The sequence below is a fragment of the Fundulus heteroclitus genome, chromosome 4 (genome assembly GCF_011125445.2).
Source record: "Fundulus heteroclitus isolate FHET01 chromosome 4, MU-UCD_Fhet_4.1, whole genome shotgun sequence".
Classification (NCBI taxonomy): Eukaryota; Metazoa; Chordata; class Actinopteri; order Cyprinodontiformes; family Fundulidae; genus Fundulus; species Fundulus heteroclitus.
In genome coordinates this window covers 40,790,500-40,802,668 of record NC_046364.1, presented here as the reverse complement: position 1 = coordinate 40,802,668, position 12,169 = coordinate 40,790,500, and the positions used below count along the sequence as shown (strand labels likewise).

The 12,169-nt window shown below is 47.1% G+C and overlaps 1 protein-coding gene across 1 annotated transcript in view; it reads left to right on the top strand.

Annotated features, from left to right (window-relative positions):
* LOC118563004 (ras GTPase-activating protein 3-like) overlaps window positions 1-11,819 on the top strand; it is a 41,537-nt gene extending 29,718 nt beyond the window's left edge. The window contains exons 5-10 of the mRNA XM_036136581.1: window positions 5,099-5,175; window positions 9,309-9,389; window positions 9,486-9,558; window positions 11,263-11,336; window positions 11,429-11,533; window positions 11,747-11,819. Coding sequence (XP_035992474.1) covers window positions 5,099-5,175; window positions 9,309-9,389; window positions 9,486-9,558; window positions 11,263-11,336; window positions 11,429-11,533; window positions 11,747-11,804 — 468 coding nt within the window. The 3' untranslated portion in view covers window positions 11,805-11,819. The remainder of the gene's footprint in view (window positions 1-5,098; window positions 5,176-9,308; window positions 9,390-9,485; window positions 9,559-11,262; window positions 11,337-11,428; window positions 11,534-11,746) is intronic.
* The last annotated feature ends 350 nt before the right edge of the window (window positions 11,820-12,169 follow it).

Below are 12,169 nucleotides of genomic sequence, written 5' to 3'. Positions count from 1 at the left end.
TGAAACGTTTTCACTCAGCCAGAAAACTGCTTGTAGTTGCAACCAAATCCTGTGGGGTTCTGTGAGAGTAGGGAGTAGCAAGATGGCGACCAGTGACTTCAGTTTTTCGGCAAAATCAGCACTCCAGTGTATTATATAGCTCAGTGTTCAAACCGGTCTTCTTGAAGTGCATTTTTATCCAGCAGCATTTGCTGTCCTGCTGGACACAGAGATGTCTTAAATCCTCCAACATGTCCTCAGTATCTGTTGGTAAGGAAGCATCAGAGAGAAGAACTTCCAGTATTTCTGCAGCTTTCTCCAACCTTATCCTGCTTTTGCTCCACAGGAATGTAAAAAAACCCTCTAGAACCCAGTTTATCATCTTACGTTCACGTGTATTCCTGTGTTTTGCATTTGTTAGTTACTAATTTTACTCCAGTCCCTCACCTTCCTGCTCTCTCTCACCGCTCTTCCTCATCTGAGTCGGCATTCGGTGGTCAAACTCCCCATAATGCATCCTCCTTCATTCAGTGGCTAATCTAGTCGGGTGATTGTTGCTTTCACCAGTCTGCTCCTGGTTCCTGAGCTCTGGTTATTAAAAATCTGCTTCAGTCATGCACCTCTGGTCCTTGGTCCTCAGCAATAGCATCACACTGATTCAGAGAAGTGCTTTTCTTTCAGTATCCCTCCATGGTTTTGTATGTCTGATATCTTCACTCTAGACATAATGCCATCTAATTAAAGTAAATGCAATCTATCCTCTGCCGTTTTAAAGGTATTTGGCACGTTATTTGACAGGAATTAGGGTTGAGAGAGAAGACACAGCCATGGTCCATAGGCTGAGGTTCACCACCGCACCCTGCTATCCTCTACTTTATATTTAATTATATGGATGGGTACAGTTTTAGTTGTTTGCGATGATGGCCAAATAGAAGCAGGGATACCGCGATGTCGTAGCAGCAGAATCAATGGCTAGATACAAAAAGAAAAAATTGGAAACATTGAAAATAAGCATATGACTAAGAGCGTCCACGAATATTAAAATTCATATAAATACAGAAATGCTAATACTAAATTAATGTCACTGTAGCAATTCAGCATTTAGGGTTTTCAGCATAAATCTTTAGGAGTTGTGGGAACCTCTTGCATAGATAAGATAAGATAAGATAGGCTTTATTGATCTCACATTGGAGAAATTCACATCCATAATTTCTTTTGCCTGGCCTTGATAATTGAATCAAAAAACACTGAGTGAGTTATTTAGAAAATCACCTCAATGGGTAAGAAATCTCTGATGTCAGGTCGATCGTGGGCAGAACTTACTGCAACGCCGGACATATTGGAATCCGAAATGGCAACAAAACGCACGACGTGTTTTGTGGATTTTGTTGCATGAATGGCATGAGGGTGACTGGCAGGCGCAGGTGAGCTGAAAGAGCTTGATTGTTGGTGTGAACAGCGACGGGAACGGGAAATCAGACAGGCTGAAGATATATTTCAAAATAAAGAATAAACTGGCTACATCTGAGCAATTAAAATGTGTTTTTTGGTAAAAAATAAAAATGAAAGCTGCATTTGCAGCCAAATCAGCTGGGGTTAAACTGGGCATTAAAAATCTGATGCATATCCAGGCGTCCGTCTTAAGCGTTAAAACCGTTGAAACACCGGGGGGGGATCCAGGTTTCCAGAAATCTGCCGCCGATTGCCTTTTTCAGTGCATTTCCTTTTTAAATGTTTAAAACTTGAACTATATTGACAAAGTATTCCCTAAAGATAGCTGTGCAGTGTAAACATTTCCTGACCTGTTCCTCAGTTGTTTTTTTTCTGTCGATGAACACTGTTGTGAAATCCAACCCTGGTTGTTGTAAAAAGCTCCATTCTCAGATTCTAGATGGATTTGGATCTGTGCTTTTTTAAACTGGGAGTTAAAACTAAGATGCATATCCAGGTGTCTGTCTTAAGCGTTGAAACCGTTGAAACGGGGATCCAGGTTTCCAGAAATCTGCCGCCGATTGCCTTTTTCGCCGCTTTCCTTCGCCGCTCTTTGTACGCCGCATGTGCGGCATTTTCGGCGCTGTCAGTCACCCACACTCACGGACGCACAGAGCAAACAGTGAGCAAGTAACATCTGCAGACAGATGGGTGTGTATAGCCCCGGAGCAGCGATCTGAAACAGAGACACATTCATCGGCGGAGCTGGGGAGAGGAAGGATGTGCAAGAGACGCAGAGCTCAGAGAGAAAAGCGAAGGAGATGGATCAAATGAAGTAGGAAGATAGAGTGTCTCTCTTCTCCGTTTAATAGAGGACACATTGTTTGGCCTGTGCACGCATGCATGCATGCATTAGTGTGTGTGTGTGTGTGTGTGTGTGTGTGTGTGTGTGTGTGTGTGTGTGTGTATTCCCTCTGCTTGAATTGCCCAGAAAGAGCAACGCCTGTGAGTTTGCATACTGATGCCGTTAATTAATGGAGCTTTTCTTCACTCCACTGTCATTATGTCATTAATCCAATCACTTCACAGGGAAAATATCTCCGGCATGACGTGGGCAGAGGGGCGACTGGCTTCTCATAACCATCTCGGACGGTCGGTTGAAATCAGTCGGCCGTTGTGAGGTTTTCGTTTGCTGTTGAAGCAGAGCTACGACAGTTTACGAGCCGTTTTTCCCCCCAACCTTGCGCAGTGCGCACGCGCAAACAAGTAGATTTAACTGAATATCGTGACATTGTTGATAAACAAAGAGGAAAAGGCTGGGGTGTTAAATGTGCACGGTCACCAGCTTACCTCAAGTTCTTTCTGTAAAACTGACAGACCGTAGTAGTCATGTTTCCTCAGCCATGTCTTTCTCCAAATACGTCGTGGCCTTTTCTTTTTAGGGCTTTCTGCACACAAAATTGCGCATATTGCCAAAGCAGCGCGTTTCTCTCCGGTAATGTTTACAGTAGCATGACACTCCTTATCTTCTTCTTTTCGGAGGCGGAGGAGGAGGAGGAGCGGGAGGAGGCGAAGGAGGAGGAGGAGGAGGAGGTGGGGGGGAGGGAGGAGGAGGGGGAGGAGGAGGAGGGGGAGGAAGAGGAGGGGGAGGGGAGAAGGAGGGGGAGGAGGAGGAGGGGGAGGAGGAGGAGGAGGAGGAGGAGGAGGAGGAGGGGAGGAGGAGGGGAGGCGGAGGGGAGGAGGAGGAGGAGGCGGAGGCGGAGGAGGGGCGGAGGCGGAGGAGGAGGCGGAGGAGGAGGAGAGGAGGAGGAGGGCGGAGGAGGAGGAGGAGGAGGAGGCGGAGGAGGAGGGAGGACGGGAGGAGGAGGAGGCGGAGGGGAGGAGGCGGCGGAGGCGGAGGCGGAGGAGGAGGAGGAGGAGGGAGGAGGGGAGGAGGAGGAGGAGAGATGAGGAGGAGGAGGAGGAGGCGGAGGAGAGGAGGAGGAGGAGGAGGAGGAGGCAGGGGAGGAGGAGCGAGGAGGAGGAGGAGAGGAGGAGGAGGAGTGGGAGGGAGGAGGAGAGGAGGAGGAGGAGGCATGAGGCGGAGGAGCGGAGGAGGAGGAGGAGGAGGAGGAGGAGGAGGAGGAGGAGGAGGAGGAGGAGGAGGGAGGAGGCGGAGGAGGAGGGGGAGGAGGAGGCGGAGGAGGAGGAGGAGGAGGAGGAGGAGGAGGAGGAGGAGGACGGAGGAGGAGGAGGTGAGGAGGAGGCGGAGGAGGAGGAGGATGAGGAGGAGGCGGAGGAGGGTAGTTTAGTGAGAGGAGGAGGACGTAGGATGAGTGAAGGTAGTGCCGGTGTACTGAAGGAGGGAGGAGGGAGGGTAGGGCGGTAGTGAGGGACGGCGGACGAGCAGGCGGAGGAGGAGGAGGATGGAGGGAGGAGGAGGAAGGAGGAGGAGGAGGAGGAGGAGGCGAGAGGAGGAGGAGGAGGAGGCGGGAGGTGAGGAGGCAGGTAGTGAGGAGGAGGATGAGGAGTAGCGAGGAGGTAGGAGGAGGAGGAGGAGGGAGAAGGAGGAGGCGCGAGAGGAGCGGAGAGGAGGAGGTAGGAGGAGGAGGAGGAGGAGGAGGAGGTAGGAGGCGGAGGCGGAGGAGGAGGAGGAGGCAGGGAGGAGGAGGAGGAGGAGGAGGATGAGGCGGAGTGAGGATAGGAGGAGGAGGGGAGGAGGAGGGAGGCGGCGAGGAGGAGGAGGATGAGGAGGAGGGAGGCGGAGGAGGAGGAGGAGGAGGAGGATGGGAGGAGAAGGAGGCGGGAGGGAGGAGGATGTGAGGTAGGAGGAGGAGGAGGAGGGAGGAGGACGGAGGAGGAGGACGGCGGAAGGAGGCGGAGGAGTAGGAGGGAGGAGGCAGGGAGGAGGAGGAGGCGGAGGATGGTAGGAGCGGGGAGGAGGGGAGGAGGAGGGAGGAAGGAGGAGGGAGGAAGGAGGAAGGAGGAGGAGGAGGAGGAGGCGGCGGAGGAGGAGGCAAGGATGGAGGAGGAGAGGAGGAGGAGGAGGGATGGCGGAGGAGGAGAGGATGAGGAGGAGGCCGGAGGAAGGAGAGGAGGAGGACGGAGGAGGAGGAGGAGAGAGGAGGAGGGGGAGGGGAGGGGAGTTAGCATTGAGCCCAGCATAGAGGAGGAGAGGAGTGAGATGATAGTGAGGCGAGCAGGAGTCGTCTCTCTTCTTCTTCTTATTTAGTGCTTTTATTCTTCGTATTCTGTATTCGTCGTCTTATTATTATTCTCTTATTATTCTTATTCTTCTTCTTCATCTTAATCTTCTCATTCTACGTTCGGATGTACAGTATGAGCACTCCCTGTCGCGTCCCGAGCCGTCGCGCCGTACAACAGGATCGTGAGCGGTGAACTTTTTAAACCCCGCGGTTCCGTCGCACAGTTTGAGATGTATATAAGTACCACAACTGAAAAACTCGTACAGTGTACGCCCGGCTTTATAAGCAGTTTTAGCTCTGGTGGAGGATTTGCGGTGCTGGGGGAAAGCTCTGTGAAAGAGGAAGATATACTAAAAAAAAGTCTAATTTTATCTGTTAGAAAAGAAAATGGATCGTCACCTGGTCATTCAGCAGAATAATGATCCAAAAACATACAGCCAAACCGACATGGTGCCGTATACACAAAACAAATTAGTTGTTGGGTTTTTCTGTGTGTCCTGCAGGGAAAAGTGCACCTGGAGCTGCGTCTGAGCGAAGTTATCACCGACAGCGGCGTGATCAGCCATAAACTGGCCACACGGTGAGTCCACACAAACACGAACATTATGCACCCTCCTAGGCTTCCCGTGCCGTCTGTGTTTTATCCTTTAGTAATTGTTACTTTATTATCAGTTAATTCATGACATATATAATCACAACGGTTTCAGATACAGTTACGTAGAAGCTAGCCAACAGAAAACATCGCCTGCAATGCAAAACCGTTTTATCATTACTTGTTTTTTTTTTTCTCCTATCGCAGGAGAGTTGTTGCTCATAATGAACGATAATGTGGGTGAAACACGACCTTCTGTCCCACTGAATAAAATTAGGCATTCTTCAAAACTGGAAAAGACAGGGCAACATACCACCAAATGGCTACAAGAAGAAAAAGTTATGTTGACTAAACCCTCCTGTAGGGCGTGTCAGTGTGGTATTCAAAACATTCAGAATAACTGGAAAAAGAAGGAAGGCAGGATCAGGTGTAAAGTTTGTTTTAACCACCTGACAGAATGAGCAGGATGATGACGGGAATAAAACATCAACCAAAGCTCCCTTGGCTATATCCCTGATTACTTTCAGTTCCCACAAATCTAAAGGCATAATATAGAAAATATGTATTTTTTCTTTTTTTTTTTTACATTTTACCGTTACCGACCAGTAAATTATATATAAATGATAAATGATATGCATATTTCAGGCCAGTCTTTCTCCTCTCTATCGTTGTTGGTCTGTTGCCACACTCTGATCCCTGTGGCTTAATGGACATCAGTGGGATCAAATCGAATGTGTAGCGCTTCTTCGGTACCAAACAAGGATCCCTCTCCTTGAATATTAGACCGGTTACTAAAAAGCCGAGCGCAAAGCATCGAGTGGTCTTCCAGCTATGTTACAGAGATTCTCCCAGCAGTGACTTGCTGCATGAATCATGCTTTAAAACAGCAAGCCCTGCAGTATTTGTCGCTGCGGTGGCTTTACCGCAGAATGCTTTATCCTGCTATCGCGGTGACAGGAAGCGAGTTGCTCCCAGGTTTGTGATCTTCGTTACAGGTCATCTGCATTTGGGAAATGTGTTAGGGGGCGAAGTCATAAGTGGGCTGTGTGTGTGTGTCTGAAGCCCGATGGCTTTGTTCCACGTCTCAGAGGAACTTAACGCGGGGATGAGTGACACAACCGTCAATGGGTTCTTGTGTGCTTGATGATGAGCCAGTGTGCGGCTCTGCTCCCAGATCACATATTGGTAAGGAGCTTAGAGGGAAGAGCAGCAGGTCATGTCGTCAGATTTCTCTGGAGGGACACGTGCGTTAAGGGGGGGGCAGAGAGAGCTGCTGCGTGCGTCCGGCTCCAGAAATCCTTCCTTCAGCGACAAGACGCGCAGACAGAACCGAATTAGCCGCAGCAATGAAAACGGCCTCAACATTCGATCATATCATTTGCATGTTTGGACGAGTTTTCTCCTCCTGAGAGTAATCCTCTGATACCTTGAAACCGCACGGAGGGATTATTTTGGAATATGCAAACGATCGCCGGCCGGGTGCTGATGCTCAGCTGGGACTCTGGTGATTATGATTATGTGTCGGTACCTCAAGAAATCATCTTATCTGACTAGTCCCACTCCCACTGTGAGATGATTTCAGCCACAAGTTTTGTTTCATCTAAAATCCTGCCGGTTAGACTGCATCGTTTCAACGCCGACGGTGTGCTGAAGAAACATTGAGCCATGGTGGAAAACTCCAGACTCTCTGCATGACAGAGGCTAAAAACATGTTCTTCATGAAGCTTTATTAGACTTACGGAGATCATCAAAATTACTATAACTATTTATTATAGTGTAATTGTTTTTTTTGTTTTTTTGCCTTTAGTAGGCACAGTGCCTGGAAATAAAACTTTAAAGCAAAAGTGTTGCAAGAAAAAAAAACTACACATAGTCTGAATTTGCAAGCGCAAATTCATGCAAATCAACAAAGTAGACCGATTTAAGCAACCAAAACCACAATGGTTGTTTCCCGCTCTAAAATAAGGACACACATGTGAAGCTTTGGGATGCTTACGCAAACGCTAGAGCCGCACAACACATCGAATTGCAACCGTTCTCACAAAATCAGCGTGGCCAACGTTCTGACCGCGACGGATCACTCTGGTAAGGTTAGTATACTTTCATGTGCCCGCCATTCGTATATCTGGTCAACTGGATGGGCTTCCACCACCTGCTATGCCCCCGGGAAGAGCTCAGAGAGAAAAGCCAAGAACTCGGGAAGACTTGTGATAAGATGATCATCAAAGTGTCCCGTCTCTGTCCTCTTGTGGAGGCGGGACGGGGCGATGCCCGCAGGTCAGGTGGCCTCGTCACGGTTTGGGTCCCGCCTACTCGTAGGTTTCGTTTACTGTAGGCCGGGGCTGGTTTAGACGAAGAGCAAAAGCCTTTAGATTTCAATTTCATTTTCTGACATCCGACCACAAATGTCACTGACTCAAATAGCTTCCCGCTGAGGTTTTGCTGCACAGTCTTACTCAATGCCCCCTCCTCCCCCTGAACAAAAAAAAAAAAAAAAAACCCCAACAACTTTGTCCCACATGTACTTCTTGAGCTTTGGTGTCAGTGAAACATCTTTGTCCCAAAGGCTGCTGCTCTCGTCATCATCACATGCATTTCATAATAGCATTTATTTTTTTTTGGAGTGGCAGAGAGGCTGTAATGTTTTTTTTTTTTTGAGTGTAGCTGTCCCTGACAGGAAACCAGGGTGCAGAGGCACATTAACCTCACATGGGTAATGTCGCCTAAAACAAACAAGCCCGCTTCGCCCGCCGCTGTCTGGCCTGTCAGAGCTCACGGCGGTGATGACAGAAAGAGGGGGGGGGGGGGCTGGATGTATTATAGGCCAAGCCGGGGTTATATAAACCAGCTTACTGGACAGGAAGCACTCCAGCATTAGCAATGCTTAACCAAGCCCACACCTTACTCCTTATTACAGAGCTGTGTGTGTGTGTGTGTGTGCGCCCGCGTGTGTGTGTGTGTGTGCCAGGAGGATTGCGCAAGCCGGCGCATACGTGTCAGTTTCAGACGTGGGAAGCGCTGTGATTTGCTGTTTAATTCGTGTTGGTGTGTGTGACTCGCGGCGCTCGCAGGATGTGATTCATGCCACCGGGTGCCTTGTTTGGGTGCTAATCCCCTCACAGCGTGATGTCATGGGGCAGCAGGTCAGCCTCCACAGACAGGCAGAGACTCAAAGATGAGATTCCACCACTGTATGTGTAAAACGCAGCTTTTTTTCTTTTTTTTTTTTTTGGCTTTCAAATAAAGCTGAATGGCATTAATTTCTTTTCTGTCTTTTTTTTCTTCCCTGCACATATAACATGCTTGAAGTGTGACTAATACAGGGATATGCTTTTCTGTCAAAGCTTCCAGGATTTAGTTTCATTTGTTGTATTAACTGGGAAAGGATGCTGTTTCCCTACGACAGACAGAGAGCGGTGTTAATCGCTGTTTGCCTGTTTACTTTTTATATTTGGGGAACTTGACTTACAAGGAACACAAAGTTTCATACAACATCCTGATTTTCACACCAAATGCCGGTGGACGGCGCTCTCTCTTTAAATATCGCCTCGCTGCTGTGTGAGCGCCCGTGGGACTTGCCTGGGCTCGGCTTCTTGTCATTATTTTGCATTATAAAGCCGAGTTAAGCCATTTTTAGCAACTGAACTCGCCACAGCTGCAGCCGCCATCTATTAATAAAGTGATTATGCGGCAGTCTCCAGAGCAGACGCTGTAAGATTGGAGGCTTGCGGCTCCAATCTGCGATCCCTTTGCTGCACGGATAGCAGGGACTCGGTTATCGTCTTGTTTTCTGGGACGGCGTCCTGTCTCCTGCTGCACGGGAGGGTTGAAAGAGACACTGAGATCGTGTGTGGGGCCCGATGAGGCTGAAAATTTTGCAGCGGGGCCCGACGTGGAGCTGATTCTCAACAGAAATGACACCGTGTCTTATCAGACTTTCAGTTTTGTAATAATGGGGTCGTCAAAGAAAATGCTCCTGATTGGGTCCGAGGCCCTCAGATATTGTCCGGTCTCTTTCCAGAATGACAGTTTTGAACCATTTAAGCCACTGAGAGCCGGTGCAGACTGAGCGAGACTCCTGCCCAGCATTGTGCTGATGCATTAATATCTATTTTTAACAGGGTGTTGGAGTGCCAAGGCCTTCCGATTGTTAATGGACAGTGTGATCCCTACGCTGCTGTTTCCCTACTCGGTCCTTCGAGGTGCGTCTATGCTTTTATTTTTATCACTGGACTGAACAGGAATAAAGCTGTTTATATAGATATATATTTATGTTCAGCATTTGCTCTGTCCCTCAGGTCAGAGGCCAAGAAGACCAAAGTTAAGAGGAAAACCAACAATCCCCAGTATGAGGAAATTTTCTACTTTGAGGTAGCTTAATCAAACTTTTCCATTTCTCTTTTTATTTGTTTTTGGAGGTTGTGAAACTATACCTTTTTAAAACTTTGATACCAGATGGTAACAGGGATCAAGCCTGTAGTGGTTTAAAGGTAAATTATAGTGCATTATGTACTACTTGCTGAATATGGGTCAAATACAACAGCATAAAGAAACAAACACCAAATAAAACTGTTGGTTTATTTATGTTTTTAAGCGGAAAATAATCACCTCAAAACAGAGACAGAAAAAGCAGACCTGTCTTTCTGCAGATGAAAGATTTTATCTGTAATTGGGGGATCAGAACGAAATAAAAAATGTGTTTCAGTTCAACGAGTCCTTAATGTCGTGCAAAGAAGACGTTGCAGAACTGAATAACCTAATATGAAAGGACAGTAAATTAGTTTAAGCCCTCCAAGTATGGGGCTCTGCACTATTTCAATGATAGGTGGTGCTCATTAGAGGCCTGATTGTGTTCGTTACCATCATGTGTTTCTTTTTTTTCTTTTTTTTAAACTTGGTACAATTATTATAAAATAAGAACGTCTGTAAATTGTAGGATTTTGTATGTATCAAGTTTTTTTTTTAGGGTGTGTTTAGATCTTCTCAGACTTTTCCTATTTGCCTATAACTTGGTTTAAAGATTTTGAAATGCTAGAATCTGCAGTTTTTGGGTTTATACTAATTCTTATTTTATTTTAGAACCCGGTAAAACATATAATTTAGATCAGATAGTTTGTTGTTTTCAACTCGTTGCGGTAGATTTAAGAGCTTTCCATAGACCACACCCAGACGTGAACATATGAGCATTTGGCTCTCATGCTTCAGTGCTGCCGCAGATCGCAGGGAATCCAAAACCTTTTCACAATTATGAGTCAAGATAAAATGTTCATGTTATTTATTTGTGTTATTATTAACAGCCAAACTTGCATTGGTCTGGTGTGGAGTGCTTTAGACAGTGTCTTTCACTCTTCTGCACCTTCATGCCTCTCTTTGATGCACTTCACAATACGGGATGTTGACATGCTAATACCAAAAAAATAAAAGAGAGAGAACAAATAAATCTATTCTGAATCACGTCCAAACGACTAACCATAAACCTTTTTATGTGGAAATCATTAATCTGGAAACCATTCAGTTAATGGGATTTGAAATTTAAGTCACTCTAAAAAATAAAATCTGTATAAATAAAGCAAAAACAATTCTTGGGTTACATTTCTTCATGCGTTTCTTCTTCATGCATAAATCCACCCATCCATCATCGTCTGCTTATCCTATATTGTGTATATTTTACATTCATTTTCCCTCTTACGCTGTTAACCCTGGTTTGCTGCGGCGCTGCGCTGACATTTCTCCTCTGCTTCCACCCTCTGGCAGCTCCAGCTGGACAAGAGTATGATTGAGTCGGACAAACCAAACAATCTAGCCCATTGATTTCTAACCAACAAGACCGTCTTATTTCTTCCTAATTGCCACATGAACAGATCTACAGATACTCCGGGGTGTTTGCTGGCCGAAAACCCCTCCTCTGTGTCTCACTCAGACGGAAACACGGCCCATCTGTCATCTTTCTGTCCCTTTCGACTGCTCTTCTTTTATTGCCGGGGTTATCGGCAAACCCTGACAGACTCGCGCTTACCCCATCTTTTAAAAGGGATGGCTGGTCTTTGAATCTCTTAACCTGATGCATGTTTGTAGGTCACGCGGCCGCTGAGCTACACCAAGAGGCAGTTTGACGTGGAGGAGGAGGACGTCGACAAGCTGGCCCTGAGGTGAGCCGTTAGCTCTCCTGGCGGACACGAAAACAAGGCTTCCCTTTGAGCTTCTGTCCAGCTTTAGCGACAACGCGTTGTTCGTTTTTCAGGGTGGATCTGTGGAACGCCAGCAACCTGAAGTTTGGGGACGAGTTCCTGGGTGGGGTGCGGGTCCCGCTGCGGGTTTTGGGCCAAGCTGGAGTGCACGATGCCTGGTGAGACAGACAAATATCCCTACTCCTGATGAACTAATGACACATTTATTACAATATTAATACTGATACCCATTAAATTTAAGTAGTTGTTTAATATTTTATACATAAACATTAAGCTTAAATTTGGAATAAACTCAGATTAACACAAGTTAACAAGGTCACAGTTAATGAGTAGATCCGTCTGAAGATGGCTCACTCGGCCCTGTCTTTCAGTGTCTGGACCCGTTTCTCCCCTAAACGCATCTGTTGGCTGAGCTTTCACAACGACTGACTGTATGAGCTCTCTTTCGCCCTCTAGACTTGAAAGCTGGCTCAGAGCTCATCTGCTTAGTAGTTTCTCTCTTAGATGAAGCCAGTAATAGAACGTTTCTCTCGCATAGAAAGTGCTCCTGGATCTGTGCTTCTGTGTGTTCGGGTTGTGGGCCTCCAGTCGGCTGCTTAACAGGCATGCCATTCAAAGCTCGACACCCACACAGCGGTTTTCAAACAGCGCCCCCTTCATGACCACAATAGGTGGCCCTCCGTTAGTTCCCAAGACTGTTCTTGTTTTTCATGACCATAAATATTCCTCAGCTGGACAAATTGGCCTTCTCTGCCAAAACTAAAAACTATTTTCTAGCCAGCTGACAGGCAGTG